At 40.9% G+C, this 16,624-nt stretch overlaps 1 protein-coding gene across 1 annotated transcript; it reads left to right on the top strand.

Annotated features, from left to right (window-relative positions):
- The first annotated feature begins 1,570 nt into the window (after nt 1-1,570).
- On the top strand, nt 1,571-15,966 carry LOC146715323 (equilibrative nucleoside transporter 2-like). The gene is made up of 13 exons (XM_085451727.1): nt 1,571-1,744; nt 8,055-8,111; nt 8,260-8,341; nt 8,484-8,629; nt 9,154-9,293; nt 9,390-9,524; nt 9,752-9,849; nt 10,188-10,257; nt 10,710-10,897; nt 11,007-11,112; nt 11,247-11,332; nt 12,071-12,270; nt 14,053-15,966. The coding sequence occupies exons 2-13, from the start codon at nt 8,080-8,082 to the stop codon at nt 14,162-14,164; spliced, it is 1,395 nt and encodes a 464-aa protein (XP_085307853.1). The 5' UTR covers nt 1,571-1,744; nt 8,055-8,079; the 3' UTR covers nt 14,165-15,966.
- The last annotated feature ends 658 nt before the right edge of the window (nt 15,967-16,624 follow it).

Here is a 16,624-nt window from a genome sequence, read left to right as displayed (position 1 = left end):
CCTGCCACGCCGATGCCAGACGCAGGACAAAAGCCGCTTGACACCTGCTGCCTACCACAATGTCGTCTGATGCCAGATGTTGGACTGCTACTGCCTGCCACGCGTTGCCGCTGGATGATGCTTGCTGATGGCTGCCACATGCTGATGGATGCCGGGCAGCAGACACCTGTCGTCTGCCACGCCATTGCTGGATGCCAGACGGCCAGACACTTACTCCGGACACCAGATGCTTGACACGGAGACCTTCCATTGTCACCAACGTGGGACCACCTAAGTTCCTTTGCTTCTGTCAGCTCCAGCCTCCTGCCTTGCCACCTGAAAGGGTTCATCTCCATTGCCGGCCACCTCCACCCGCCTGGGTCAACATTGCAGACATAGAGCACAGTTACAAGTACCTGAGGATCCCACAGGAAAATGGGAACCATTAAGAGGTCGCTCAAAAACCACCAAGTACCTGCAGAGGGCCAGGCAAGTCCTGAGAAGTCAGCTGAACAGTAAGAACAAGATTTCACCCCAAGTCCAGCACCCTGAGGTTGTATGCTAAGGGGAAGGAAGGAGGCCGGGGACTGATGAGTGTGAGCACTACGGTTCAGGATGAGACAACAAGCATTCACAAAGTAAGATGGCCCCAACCGACCGCGTGCTCAGTGAATATCTCAGGCAAACCCGAGGAAGAGGAGGCACCACCATGGAAGGACAGGGAATTATTTTTTTTTAGAGGCTGGTGAAACTGTTGGGGATTCAAAATTTTAAAATTAAAGGCACACTGAACCAGCATGGCTATCACAGCATCTTGAAGTGACATGCCATCCCATCCAGTTTGCATTTAGTTGGACCATCATTTACTTTTCAACAGGACAATGACCCCAAAAGCTCATCTAGAGAATGCCAAGAGTGTGCAAAGCAAAGGGTGGCTATTTTGGAAAATCTAAAACATGTTTTGAGTTATTTCACACTTTTTTGTTTGCTACATAATTAGGTGTTCATTCATAGATTTCATGCCTTTACTGAGAATCTACAATGTAAATAAAGAAAATAAATTAAATGAGAAGGTGTCCAAACGTTTGACTGATAGTATATATATATGTGTATAAAACATGCCTCTTCAGCTATAGCATGTAAGTTAACCAGAGGAAATAAACTAAAATAATACTTTACCCGGACATGTCGTTCCTCTTTTCATGGAAGAAAAAAAGATCAGCTAAGAGCTGGGTGTTACCATCGCAGTTGTGTTTGTCATTTTTTCTGTACATTTATTCATATAAACGTGAAATAGATATTACGGTCTCAAAAAATTGCAAAGCTCTCATCCACCCTAAACTGAGCTTTGATTTAAAGTTGTGTCGACTGCTTTAGCCCCCCCTCCCCAACAAACCCTGTAATAATATAAGTCAGTTGTAAATTGAAAAATCAGAGTAGCACTAATAATTGAGCCTCTTTGTTTAATTAATTTTATTAAAACAGCACTATTAATTCAGCGTGTCAAACGAGTTTCAGCACAAAATGTGCTGAAACAGTAGAGCTGAAACGCAGTAGAGCACACCGGAAGTGCTTTTTGCCTCTTTTTTAAGGAGGCGGGTTGTGCCGGTTATTGTGCTATAAAATGCATAGTGGCACGATTTCTACATTTCCCGCCATGTGAATGGACAGCAAACATATATGTTTGGACCCTCTGGCTCACTGAACCTTTCCGCGAACAGCAGGCACATTATGTTAACAGCGTGACGGCAGCATCGGTTTTTCGGTGAGTGTTTCACGCTTGTAGGTCACGTTAGCTGGCACTGTGTTAGCTTACTGCTGTTTTGTGATGAGACGTGATATTCGCAGTCTCTGTAGTTACGCCGTGATAGCAGCTTTCCTCTTGTGTCTTGTACACCTTGAAACGTGCGTCTACCGAGTACAAACTGATGCATCACTATCGAGACAAACCGCAATGTTCAACATAATATCTTTTCTTAAGCTTAAAATTATTATTCGTTTGGTGTGTCTGGTAAACCGAGCAGGTGTATTTTCATATCTGTTGGGATTAAAAGCGGAGTCCCTCGTCCAGTAAAGATCATATTTGACGGGAGTTTACCTCTTTGAATAATGTAGTTACTACAGCGGAGTAAGTAACTACTGAACCAGATAATGAAGAAAAATGTGTTTTACAGTCTGGAGTGAAATGAACCCGGGCTGAATGTCTTTGAGTAAAAGTGGTTGAATCTGCGTTATCGCGTGATAACCGAACTTAACCAGGTAGTACTTAGTTGAGGGTGACAAGGGCACATACGTTTGGTTTTCTGGTGTGAATGGCTGCTGCCATGTGCGCACATGGTCAGATTACAGTAAGAATGCCCCTGTGACTCAATACGGAAGCCATGTAGGTGTTACACCTTATAGTACTGTGCGATAGTGTGTCTGCGTATTGACCTTCGGGCTTTGTGTTTCAGCCCATTGGGTTGAAAATAAAATAAAATAATGGGTACATAAAAATAGCACGTCTCTACTTTGAGTTAGCTTATGTCAGCATTTAATAAACTGTGAAATTTTCTGTTCAGTTTTTTATAATTGAATATTTTCTGTTTGTTTTTCTGTTTGATTATTAGTAAGTTTGTGTTATCATCTTTGTGGGATTCTTTAGTACTCTTAGTTGCAGTTACTGTTAGTATGAGAGTATTAGTTTGATTAGGTTTTCCCTTTTTGTCTTTGTTGTTTCCTTATATTAAGTTAGGAGCCTTTTAAACAGATTTTTTTTTTTAGATACCCTGAAAGACCACAATTGGTCACCTTGCAGGAATCTAGTGTCTGAGCTTCTGATGGTGAGACGGTGGAATATCTTCATCTGTCTGAGGAATCTGCTCTTAGTCCAAATGATTTACATTCCCCTGTGAGTCAACACGAAGAGGTCCAGGGAAGAAGAGAAGTATGCGCCTATTCGATAGACACATACTTCACTTCAATAGACAGACACATCAGTCCTTTCCTTTCCATAGTTATGGTTCTAATTGCTTTTAAACTCTTACATTTTGGGAGCTGTGTGTCAGAAGGGATACAGTTCCCTCAGGGTTTGTTGTACGTTGATTACACTTAAATACAAGACGAGACTTGACAGATGAATGTTATCCTGTGTGAGGTTTAAGGGCCAGATTGTCTAGACTTAGGATTTGTTATTACAGACAACAGAAGCAGCTCGTGACAAATAAAACTGACTCTGTAGTTCCCAAATGTCTTGACCTAATTTGGCCCGATTGGTTTGGTTTCATTTATTTGATGTGTTTTCACTGAGCGTGACCATTTATAAGGAAGAGCTGCATTTTTTTCTATTCTTGACTTAAAAAAGATTCATGCTTGCACCATTTCACCTACAGAGCTTAGTTGCACCTGACCTCAGCTTATAAGTAGCTCCTTGTGCTGTATAACTCTGGAGGTGTGTGTGAAGGAGCAGGACAGAATACCATTACGGCTTTTTTTCATGGCTTCTCCTGTGCCCCAGCATCTCGACATAGCTAGCCCGAAGGTGTCTTTAAGATGTTTATTGATGTCTGACAGTGAAAGAAATAAAGCGCGTGTGAATGCATTACTTAAGTAAATTACGTATATTGGAAAGCCTTCGTTACAGTGTTTTGAGTAACTTGGATATCTGGAGACAGATTAGGTTTTGTCCCAAAATGAAAAGGACACAAATATTGCTTTGGCGTTGCTAGGAGCAGAATAAATGCTTGTCAGCCAACATCAGCTGTTATCTTCAACACTCATATCCTGTTTAAATGCCTCCGAGCTCTCAAGTTAAACACTCAGAGTCTGGTACCAACTTCTGACTAATACTCAAATTATAGCTTCACCCCAGGGAGTGACTGCCTCATTGTAGCTGCTGGATTTGAAGCCTAGCTGTGTGTGAGCTGTGTTGGGCAGTTATTTACTTAAAGTTCACAGACCTGGGAGTGTCTACGCAAAATGCCCCTCTTATCCTGCTTGTCCTACTTGTTTTTGAAGGTGAAAGAGGGCCGGGCACACCTTCTTAATAAAGACGACAGGGCAACAGACTAGAATATTAAATGAGTCGTCAGCTCTTATATGTAAACCTGCCAAAACATTTCTTTAGGTTGTTTTTGGGCTTTATAAATTATTTTACTAATTGACGTCCAGCTTTTATTTATGTTTGCTGTTTTTAAGTGTTTCTGTCCTTTCGTCGGTCTACACATGTAATTTCTTTCTTACTCTTACAAGTTTAGGCGCTGACAGTATCGTGTTTGTGAGCGATCTGCAGTCTCTTCATTGATCGGGTCTTGTGACCGGAGCGTTTGATAGCCACCTTAGGGCTGCTCGATTATGGCAAAAATGATAATCACGATTATTTTCACTGAAATTGAGATCACGATTATTTGACGATATTTATTTAACCCTTTAAGACCTACTATAGAACCAAGTCCACCAGAGCTTATATTATTTTTTTACATGCTGTAGTGCCATTTGTGGGAGCATTTCAAGTTGCTATACATCAATACAACTGTTATAGCCCATATTTTAATAATATGTATGCATTAAGTGCATAGTAATTACATAAATTGCAAAAAAGTGCAATAAACTACAAAAAAAATTGAAAATCGCTTTTGTTTTGTTTACATATATTTCTACTTGGAGAAGTTTAAGAGGTTTATCCCTCAAAACTTTAAATACAAAAAAGTTGCAAAAAATAGTTTACAACAACAGGAAATTTATTTTGAGTGTCTTCATAGTTTTATTTTGGAGATACAGCAATTTTTATATACTGCAGGAAAAACAAAAAACAATCCTATGATGCAAATTTGCAAAGAAAACAGCATGTGCATCATTTCACTGTGGGAAGTGTTACGAACAGCTGATAGGAACGGCAAAGCGTGTTTCTGGAATATTATGTTTTTGTTGCTGCAAGCGCTTTTTATGCAATTTTTGCAAAGCTATATGTGGAACGAAACCGTGACCGAGGACAAGCTGATGGCATCAGATGTAAGTACAACTCCTCCGGTTTCATATGCAAAACAAATGATTGCGCTAGCTTACACGGTTCAGATTCTACAGGGATTTAAAAATAGTTACACAAAACGGAGCGTGCTGCTCTGACCGGCTTTAAAGGGTTAACAATGACTTTAAAAAAATAATATAAAATAGTGTGCAACACCACTGAAGTTTTTTTTTTTTTTTTTTAACTCTTTTCAACCAACGGCAGTCACTCTCCAAATAACTTCTGCTTAGCTTTCCGAGCTTTCCGAGCTTCCCTCGGGTCCTCTTAATCAGCGGTCTCCACCCTTTTTTGCGCCACGGACCGGTTTATGCCCGACAATATTTTCACGGACCGGCCTTTAAGGTGTCGCGGATAAATGAGGGAGGGGCTAATAATCGGCTCAGTCATGTTTAATGATCGTTGAAAGCCCAGATCGTAATCGTGATTAAAATTCGATTAATTGAGCAGCCCTAAGCCACCTAGTGTTTTTGTTTCCTGCTCATTGTGGAAATTGATTATTTCATCGAAAGAAACGAGTAACATCAGCACAGACTAAATACACTTCCTGTGATCGCAACAGTGGGCATGCACGTGATTTCAGCAGCTGAGAAGTAGCTTATCAATGAAACCAGCTGATGCTGCTGATGTAGACCTTAGAAAAGGTTGTGTGACCCTATTGCTGTATGTCTGCTTCAAGCCTCGACTTTAAATGACCCCTGGACGTGTTTGTATCACTGTGTCCTTGATGGGACACGTGGCACACCCAACACAGAGTGTGCAGAGAACAGTGTGTACTTGTAAATTGTACCTCTAGATGTTTTTAATTAACTTTGAAGGTGCCGCCAGGTAGTCATTGTCGAACCGCAGCATGGTGATCATCTGAGGCATTTTTACCTGCATGTCTTTCGCAATATGTTTGAAAATATGAAGCTGGCAGCTTTTTATGGCCCCATGACTTTAGCCTTGTTCATGATTTACCAGTTCAGTTTAATTAGTTCTGCTCCGCTGCTTAAAAAGTCCTGTTTGGTTGGACTGTAACGACTCTGACCAGGCTGATTTAGTGAATGATGGCTTTTGAAAGCTCTGTCACTGAGGGAAGAGGGCAGAGGGTGTTCAACCAACTGTCTCACCAGGGAGGAAGCACACATGGATTTTTAGCTTATCTAACAAAGCGAGGAGTAGACCGGCGTATAAACCCAGCCATTTATAGACGATCAAGGACACTCATAGTAGTGAGGACCTATAACTCAACTGTAACAGTGGTTTGTTGGTCTGTCACACCTGCCTTTGTTGGAAGGAGGTGTCAATAACAAGTTTTACAGATGAAAACCAAACCATGACAAAGAAGTGTAAATGAAACTCGGCGGGGGGGAAAGAATAGACCATACTACATCCTCCTTCACAGCTGCATAACAAACGGCCTGGTCCTCCAGGAAATCAACGCAAGCTGCTTCTGAATCTGTCTCTTGCCTTATTAGAAAGAAATACGACTGTGCTGTAAAACTAAGAATTATAGCTGTATGAATAAGACATCCTGTCATAAGGATCGCCAAAGTCACCCTGATCCTTGATACAACACAGTATTAGTCAAGACTGGATTAGGGGAACATTACGAGTATTTATGGCAGTGAGAGAGAAATTAAACATGCCAGTGTCAGATTTTAGGGCCACTGAAACGCAGTCTGTCCAAACGGCAACAACAGGCATTTAATTAGGCACAGGGCGTTAGACTGACTTCCCTAAGGGGCCCAACAGGAACTGAGAATCAGGTCGGAGGTCACACATGTAGTTTATTGTCCTGCCTTCATGTGAAATGTGTGACCCATATTGCTTTTGTCATGTACTCTGTGGTCTGGGTAAAGCATTCAGCCAGTCATCCAGAAGCAGAATAGCCATTATCAGTGTTTTTATTAAGCAACATTATTGCATTCTGATTACACTCATAAAAAGTCTCTCATGCAGCCAGTTTTAAAGCCTGAATATGATGGCATCTGCAGTATGCGGCCTTTTAATAAAACCAAATATATCCTGATGTAAACGAGGTATCCTTTTTTGGTTCTTTGAACATCACAACCCAGTAACCTCTCAGCCGTAAATGGCTGCTGTTGTCACACTGCCAGGTGGGCAGGTGGTGCGGAAAGAGTAAATGAAGAGCAAATCCCAGCAGGTTCATAGTCTTTAGTGCTGTTTCTGTTATTATCCTCCCATGATGAATGATACTGTATCTAAAAGATAAAGTATCGTCTTTGTTGCTTTATCGTTTGGATATGCCCGCCCAATATTTACAGCTCTGCTTTTAATTTGGTAGCGGCATGAGTGATGTGGTAATGATTATGTCAGCCAGTGAAGTACATTTTCATTACCATTACAGAAAAGAGATGAATATTGTGTTTAATATTTTTTGTGTTTATTGAATTTAAAAAAGTGAGTTTAGAAAACAAACAGTGGAGCAGCCTTACATGTCCTCCTGTGAGTGAGTGGAAATGGCTTTTTCCAGTGAGAACTCAATACCTGTCTGTCCTCCCCGAGGCTGTACTGCAGTCATTTGTGTGTACACAAGGTGTGAAGTCAAATTCATGACTAACGGTGGACACATTGGAGAGAGGCTGAACTTGTTCCAGCTGCTGCTGTTTCCATCGCCTCTATTGAAAATCGTTGAAATTGCACTTAGTCGTGTTGTTTAATTAGATGTATGCACTCCTGTCATTCATGGCTGCTTACATGCTGCTAGGTTCATTCTTATGTCACATGACGCAAGTCAAAGTAACTTTAACCCAGAAAGTAACGAGGAATGTCAAAGTCATTTTACATGCTGCAGCCCACTTTGATCTCAAGCGGGAGTGAAACTCTGCTTTATGTCACAAACAGAAGTTTACCTACATATTTAACCCCTGACACAGATGGAGAGAAGTGTGTCAACCGAATGTTGCTGTAGTAAATGAGAAAAATCTGTCAGTAAGGCTTAAATTATAAGATGTAAATGTGTGACATGTATGTACTATACAGCGTCTCGAGAGCCGGTTGTATTTGGCCAGCCCCTCACAGCTTTTGGAAACGTGGCTGACCCTTTTTTCTCTCCCACTGCCCGTAGAGTCTAAACAAACTCTGACACCAGGATGAAACGACGAACAGACGCCCCTCAGGACCGGTGAGTTACACAAACAGCAGCAGCTTTCAGTTCCCATTCGTTTTGCTCTCAGCCACAGTTTCTGCGTGACACCTAAACACGTTTTGTTGCATAAGGAGACACAAGATTTCACCAATATTCATGCACCATCCCTTTTCCCCATCTACAGATACTACATGGTGGGACTCATGTTCTTCATTCTGGGCCTGGGAACGCTGCTGCCATGGAATTTCTTCATGACAGCTTCACTGGTAAAAACAAGACTTCACAAAATCTGACACAATATGAAGCATATGCTGGGTTTTCAGTGATAGTATATTTTGTATTTTATACGTCAGATGTAGCTTTGTTGTCGTATTTTTGAATGAAAAGCCCTGCGTTTGTGGTGTGTAGTACTTCCAACGTCGACTGGAGACAAATGAATCGAGCAACGGGACCGAGGTCGTCCGCAAAGAGTACTACTTCAACAACTGGATGACTCTGCTGTCTCAGCTGCCTCTGCTGCTATTTACCCTGCTCAACTCCTTCCTCTACCCGAGGTCAGTGACTGTGTTAAAGCGCTTTCAAACATGCAGATCATCCTTTCTGATGATCTGGCTGCACTTGAACATGTCACCTTTATGTCTGAATCAGCAGCTTAGTTATTGGTCTTTAAGTAATGGCAGTAGGAATCTGATTATACCTAATAACACGTTTCTCTCTTTTAACATAACACAAGTCTGAAGGTCATGCAGTCACATTAATGAACACATCTTTAGCCCAAAAAACAGATAACAGAAAGCCTTGTTGCCATGGTGTCGTGAGAAATCTCTGATCCTATACTATATTATTTGTCACGTGAACTTTTCGTGAATGTCTGCTGCTCTAACAGACGGATGTTTATTGCCTATTAGAGGACGACGATGTGTTGAAGTTGATTTGCTTCGACACATCGTCGTCCTTACAGGATGTCTGTTTCCCGATGGTGCGCTGTAAACGTATACTCAGACTGTTGCTCTGTGGTATATTTTATGATCTGTTAGATCCTTCATGGTTAACTGTGTTGCAACTGTGTGTGTTTCAGGATATCGGAGGCGATACGTATCGCAGGTAGCCTTGTTTTCATCCTGCTGCTCTTCATCCTCACAGCGGTTTTGGTCAAAGTGCCCATGGAGGAAGACTGCTTCTTCTCGGTCACCATGGCTACTATCTGGTTCATCAACTGTAAGTCAGTGTGCTTCTATGTATATGTGGGAGACAGATGTGTTTGAGTGATAAGATGCTACAAGAAAAGCCCCCCCTTTTTTCCTCCCTCGTCAGCGTTTGGTGCCGTGCTGCAGGGCAGTCTGTTCGGTCTTGTGGGGATGCTGCCTCAGAAGTACAGCAGCATCTTCATGAGTGGCCAGGGCCTCGCTGGGACATTCGCTGCCATCGCCATGCTAATAGCCATAGGAAGTGAGTCACTTACATCCACACAAGCTTCCAGTGGGCTCCTAATCCTCAGTTGCTTGGTAACCAAGGGCATTGAAAATCAACGGGAGCAATCAGCATGACACCGCACAGCACACTGCTTTCAAAGAAACCTGAGCACACTTGGTTTTGTTGAACGCTTTTTTTTTTTCTCTTATATTTCTGTCCCAGAATGCTTCAGTAACTCTGCTTTGTGTGTGTTTGTCACTCAGGTAAAACGGACCACGAAACGGCAGCTTTGGGTTACTTCATCACACCGTGTGTGGGGACGTTGCTCACACTCTTCAGCTACTTGGTGCTGCCACGCCTGGTCAGTCAGCTGTCCTCTCAGCATAACTGCATTACCCACAATCCATCTGACCTCACCTATACAAACTCTCCACACATAAGTTTGTATGCAGATGAACCTGGATGTGGGCATTTGTAGCATTTTTCGACTGCAAACTGTCTCGTCTGAGTAAACAGAATATATAAAGTATATAAAGATGGATGTTGAACACACAGTGGTTTTGGACTTTGTATCACAAGTGCTCACTGGCATCCTAAGTGAATCCATTATAGTATAAACTTGATTACAAAACCTAATGTTTATTATATTTTGATATTTCAGCTGCTTGACTTTTGTGTTGTGTTTTTGTTTTCATGCAGGGGTTTGCTCAGTATTATTTGAAAAAAAGCAGCACATACGAGGCAGACACCACAGACGAGCTGCTGAAAGGTAAGCTTTGGCTACACAAACAACTCTTCACCATCGCTGAATTAATGCAATTCCTTTCCAAGCTGCGCCACACGCTGAACACCAGAAGCCTTAAAATCTGTCAGATGTTACTGTGACAGTGAGCGAACGTTTGTTTGCTTTTCGACTCAGTTCACAATTCTGTCCCTCGCAGTCTGGTTGAATCAAATCAATTCAGTGGAACATTATCTCATTAAGTCAGTTTACCCTCTGTTTATCCAATTAGACGGTGCCCAACAAAGATGGGTTTGTGAGGCTCACACAGCCTCCTGCCTTGTTATGAATGCTAAAAAGCCCATAGAGGTCCAATTAGTCATAATTCACTCAACCAGATCCCACATTTGAAACATTACCTTTGAGCACATATTGAATAATAATGTTTTTGTGTGAAAGTGAAACAGCGGAAGTGAGGCTTTATATACATTCAATTGCAGAAAGCAGCATGGTGGAAAATGGCAAGCTGGCCGGGCACGTTAACGGATTGGCAATCGGCAACTCGGCCAAAGGTAGCAGCGTCGCCGAGGCCGAGCCGAGGTCTGATGGAACCAAGCAGGCCTTCCTGCCCCTGGAGCAGGTTGAGAGGGGGCAAGCCAAGGCCTCTGTTATAGAGGTCTTTAAAAAGGTACCCTCGTGTTAGTCGTCGTTTTGATTTAAGTTGAAACTATTTAGATCAGTTCATTGTCTGCAAATATTAAAATACTAAATAAATAAATCCATGTCCTCGTTTTCAGATCTGGGTGATGGCGTTCTGCGTCACCTTCGTTTTCACAGTCACTCTGTCTGTGTTCCCTGCCATCACCGTAGATGTGAAAACTACATCCGAAGGAGAAAACTGGGGTAAGACCGAACACTCGCTTCAGTACAGCTGCGCTCAACATTCATTTAGCGGATGGCAACAAATACAGTGCATCTCTTTTGTAGCCTTCCTATCGCGATATAAAAATGTATCTTTGTACTCATTCTTTCTTCAGAGAGCTATTTTATTTCGGTGTGCTGCTTCCTCATTTTCAATATTAACGACTGGCTCGGCCGGACCATCACCACAAAGATACGCTGGGTAGGTTTCCATATGTTATTTATGTTTCTGTCTGATGCCAGACTGGACTTATTATATATTTCATCAGCAAAAAACTGAGCTGTTCTCTTTCATTCATTCATTGTTTGCTTTTTTTTTAATATGACAAACATGTATGTATGTATGTATGTATGTGTATATATATATATATATATATATATATATATATATATATATATATATATATATATATATATATATATATATATATATATATATATATATATATATATATATATATATATATATATATATATATATCTCAAATATGAAAAAAACAAGGAGGAAATTCTTTTACTGTGTATTGATGCACAAAATTGTGCTTAGATGTAGATTTTAGCACGTTATACAAAAGCTTTTAGCACAAACGCCCAGAGCGCACTCACCGTAACACTTGTCATTCTGAGGCGACTCCTGAATCCAGATGAATGTGTTATCCTGAGCTGGAGGTTTCTTCCTGTTAAAAGGGGCGTTTTTCCTTCCCACTGTCACCAAACGCTTGCTAAAATGAGGTCGTTTGATTGTTAGGGTTTTTGGTCACTGGTGCTAAATGACGTAGCCACATATTTGCTCCAGTAAGCTTCAGACAGCAGTAGGTGCACTGCATCCTCTTTTAGTGAAATTATTTTGGATTTCCTGAATGAGCGTAAATCAGAATACTAGCACGCTTTTTAACCAGTTTCACGTCTTCATGTATTCTCCTACATGTCTCCTCTGCAGCCCTCTAAAGAGTCCCGTCTCTTCCCGGTGCTGGTGATCTCCAGAGTCGGGTTCATCCCTCTGCTGATGTTCTGTAATGTCCAGAGCCGCAACTACCTTCCTGTTTTATTTGAACACGACGCAGCATTTTCTGTCATCATGGTTTTCTTCTCTCTGTCCAGCGGCTACTTCGTCTGCCTGTCCATGTCCTACGCGCCACAGTGAGTACAGCGTCGACACATTCAGAGGTTGCACGATCACTCCGCAGACAGCTGCAGGACTGTGTTCTGATTCTTGTCATGTGGACATGTTTTGGTTGCTTATTATTGAAATTTGGGACCAAAAGATTTACAGTTTATTAAACAGTGTTGTGTTTTTGTGTTGTTTTGGAGCTCATGCTGTGTTTGAGTCTGTAACAGCTTAGTGTAATCGCCTTTTACAGCTTCTGAAATTCATCTGCATAACTGTGGTGTAGTCTTTCAAATCTGTATGCCCGTTTTGGACACAACTTTGTATGTGGAAGCATATGGAAATGTTCACACATGCAAAATTACCCCTGAGTTATGAAACATGCTGTTATGTTAGTGAGTCGTTCTAAATCCACGGGTTTGTGCTTTGTGTCTGCAATCAGCATACTGCCACGCCTCATGTACCCATGTAGGGGTTTCATTTAAGGTGAAGTGGAGAAAGTGGCGAGGATGCTGTAAGGAAGTAGGGCTGCCACAAACGATTATTTTGATAGTCGACTAGTCACCGATTATTTTTGCGATTAGTCGATTAATCAGATCATCATCCATTGGACGTACAGCGTACAGCTTATTGCACCAGCAGCATCTGGTCTTATATAACTATCATTAGCTTACAGCTTGAAGTGTTTGTGCTAACTAAAAATAAAGACAAGATGGTAGTTTATTAATTTTTAATGAAATTTGCAGATTGTTTCGGTGAAGTTTAATAAACTCCTTGCTTTCTAAAATATAACAGGACACCGGAGTATATTCTCCAGCGTCTCACACTTCTGATAATCAGCTGTCTGCTTAACAGTTTTAGCTGTGCAAAAACTATAACTTTAATCTCAGCCAAACCGATTTACTCAGGAACAAATAAAATACTAAAGAAAGCCAAACAATAACATTTTTAAGTTATCTAAGTGACTTATATATATGTTTAACCTGACTAGCGGAAGACGGCGGTGGGTTTGAAAACGATTTGCCGGGAGTCCGGTGTTCTCACGGCTCTAGTTAGCCTTGCCCCCGCCTAGCTAACGAGCTAGTGGGTAACAGACGTCTCCGAAAACGTCGGAGCGCTTTTGAAAATACGTGGTGTCTTGATAAACTGAGCAGATATTTGAGGTTTACACAGCTACATTCTCGCCTGAAAATATGTTAAAGGTTTATTTTGTAACCCAGAAAGAATAATAAGAGTAAAGTTAAAACTAACTAGCTGCCGCCATTGTTGACAACTGCGCTGGGCTGCGCTATGAATTCTGGGACACAGCTTCTTCTTCTTCGGGGTTTAACGGCAGCTGGCATCCTTGTACATGCAGTGCTGCCATCTTCTGTTTCAGTCCGTTATTACACTCTTAAATCCTACTACTCATTCCTGCGTCCTTTGTGATCTTACAAAGCTTCAAACGATGCGTCGACTATTAAATTAGTCGTCGACGATTTTAATAGTCGACATAATCGTGACTAGTCGACTAATCGTGGCAGCCCTATAAGGAAGACATGAAGACTTATTTGTGTACCAGGAGCAAAAACTGTAACAAATAACAACAAGGAAAAAATGAGATACGAGTACAAATTTTAAGGTGAAATCACAGAAATATGATTGCACCTCGTTATGCACACTTGAATTGGTAAGCGTTCTTGAGCTGTACCTGGATCACATGACCAAAGGGCACAGCAAGCTGAATGTCCACTAATGAATGTAGTGAAGCCACTGTGTGCTTTTTCAATGTTGTTGTGGTTCCTGTGGATTAAATACGTGATGTCTGCCTTCAGGTTGGTGGAGCCTAAAGACGCAGAGACTGCAGGAGCCCTCATGACCTTCTTCTTGGCTCTGGGTCTGTCCATAGGAGCCGCCCTGTCCTTCCCCCTGCGGAAGTTGATCTAGTTAAACACACACGAAGAGGAAAACGAATGCCCCCGTCTGGCCGACCTTTCTGTTTTTTCTTTTTCTTTTTTCTTCCTGTTTCCTGCTTGCCTGGAAATGTGCCCCACAGTGAGACTGGAACAATCATGGCTGAAGAACTGCTACTGTTTGGGAATTGTTAGCTTCACTTCGAAAAGAGAAAGGGAAATGCTTCATGTTACTGAAAAGAACTGCTGCTCATGTTACCTGCTGCTAATCTGAGAAACAGGTTAGAAACATTTCCTCCGTGGGAAGTCTTTTTTTTATTTTTTTTCTGATCACTGTTGTGCATTTCTACATTTTGAGGTTTATTTATGTTTGAAAGAAAACAAAACAAAAAAAAAAACAGTCAGTTATTTCTGGGCATTACCCTGTGCCAATAACTTGTAGATAAAGGGAGACTGAGATTAATTTTTACGGCGGTCAGAAAGACTTTTGTATGATATACTGTAGGTCATTTTTTTTCCACAGCTGAGACTGTGATATTTTCCTTTGTATTGAGGACTTGGCTGATGAGTTTTTTTTGTTTCCTTCCGTTATTTCTGTAGTTTCTCTTCTTCAGGCCAGCAACTCCATAGTTTGAGCTGATGCTGCCATCTGCTGGTCAAAAGTTTGAACTGACTTTTTTTTTTCCTGCTTACAAACCTGAAAAGTTCTAAACATAGGAAATACTTATCTGTATTGCAATCAGGATGTAAAATGCTACTGAATGGCAGGGAGGTGGTTTGTTTGTTTGTTTTTTCAGGTAAATGAATTTTCTGTAGCTGTAACATAGGAATCAGATGTGATTGTTAGGGAAATGACGAGAAACTTACTCTTAATGCTGATTCGTCATTTTATTGGTTACTTTTTACCAATTTGAACGGTCAGATATTGGCCTTTGTAGACGATTGTGCCATGCTCCGCTTGCACACTGATTTTATAGTACTGCTCTTTGCTCAAATGTATCGAAGTGAAAAAAAAAAAAATTAACATTAATGTTACACTTGGGTTACGTGCACTGAAGTGCTCGACAAGTCTCTGTTTTTGTTATCTTTCTGTAATTGAAGACTATAGAACAATGATGTGTTGAAATGTGTGTCGTTTCAAAGTGAGCGAAGGGCCGAGAGCTCAAGCTGGGAGAAATATTCACGTTTTGTTTTTTTTAATTTTTGTTTTTTTACTTGATTTATGCTGGATTTACATCCGACGGGAAATGAACCAACACAGGCCGTGTCGTCATCTTTAAATAGGAACCTAAAATAAGGCAACGTTGCGCCAATGCCACTTCAGCAGGTGTGCGTTGTGTTGCAGTGGAAAGCAAAGAGTGGCAATCAAGAACAAGAATGTCTTTACTGTTTTCTATAAACAATCTAAACTGACTTGAAGTGAAGGCGTGCGTATTTCTCTGCTATTCTAAAATATTCAAGTCTGCTCTGCAATACATTTGGTTTTGTGTTCTACATCCTTCTCTCTGACACATTGGTACATGATGTGCTCAATAGGAACAGATTTTTACTGAATTACATGAGGGAAGGGACTTCATGCCTGTGTGTGTGTGTGTGTGTGTGTGTGTGTGTGTGCGAATAAACTTATTTGACAGGTTGTGCGTTTGGTGTAGATTGTTCATTTGTATGTACAGTTACAGTCAGCAGGATCTTTTTCTACATCCAAAATAACAGGTAAGGGATTTGCTACAGTGTGTGTACATGTAAATGTAGTAAAAGAAAAGTAAGTCTACCACACAAGGTCCCTATTTGTCTGTTGTAACAATGCTTCGTGGTAATAAATCTTGATAAATCTTACACTTTTAAAGTCTATTTATTTCCCCTTGAAGTCTGGAAGAAGACACATTAGCTATTTAACCATTTATACATGTAAGAAACATGGACCTCAGTAGTGTGACCGTGAAGGCAACTTTGAGCCTGTGTTTGAGCAACTGAATCAAAAGTAGCCAATTTTTTTTTTTAACTGAAAAATAAACATTACAGCAGAAGAGCTTTAAAAAGGAAGAAACAGGGGAAATAAAGGTTGTCTGTAAACAATGACATCCAGCTTATTCAGGAAGTCTTTCCATATTAGTTACATGTGCCATGAAAGCACATCTGTCTGTGCTCTGTTAAACCCTCTCTGACTCTATTTGGATTTGGAGTCTACTGGGGGAGGACTCAAGACCAGTCCTCTGGTTAAACATCACACATGGCAGAAAAAGGAGGAACGTTTTGTAGTAAATGATAAAAATTAACCCAAGTGAGGCATGAAGTTTACAATCCAAACAAAAGGAGGAACATCGTGGAAAAATAAATACAAACAAGGCATCCATCTGCAAAGTTTGAACTCATACTTTATTTACAACAATGTGGAAAATATTTAATGTTTAAACTGAGAAAAATTTCCCATTTTAAGCGAAATATAAGCTCACTTTGAGTTTGAGGTATTAGTACTTCAAAACAAATGAATTTG

The sequence above is a fragment of the Copadichromis virginalis genome, linkage group LG3 (genome assembly GCF_057382275.1).
Source record: "Copadichromis virginalis isolate Kocher_CV1m ecotype Utaka linkage group LG3, C_Virginalis_male_GT1.1, whole genome shotgun sequence".
Taxonomy (NCBI): domain Eukaryota; kingdom Metazoa; phylum Chordata; class Actinopteri; order Cichliformes; family Cichlidae; genus Copadichromis; species Copadichromis virginalis.
The sequence above is the reverse complement of the archived record's forward strand: the minus strand, read 5'-3'. Positions and strand labels throughout refer to the sequence as shown.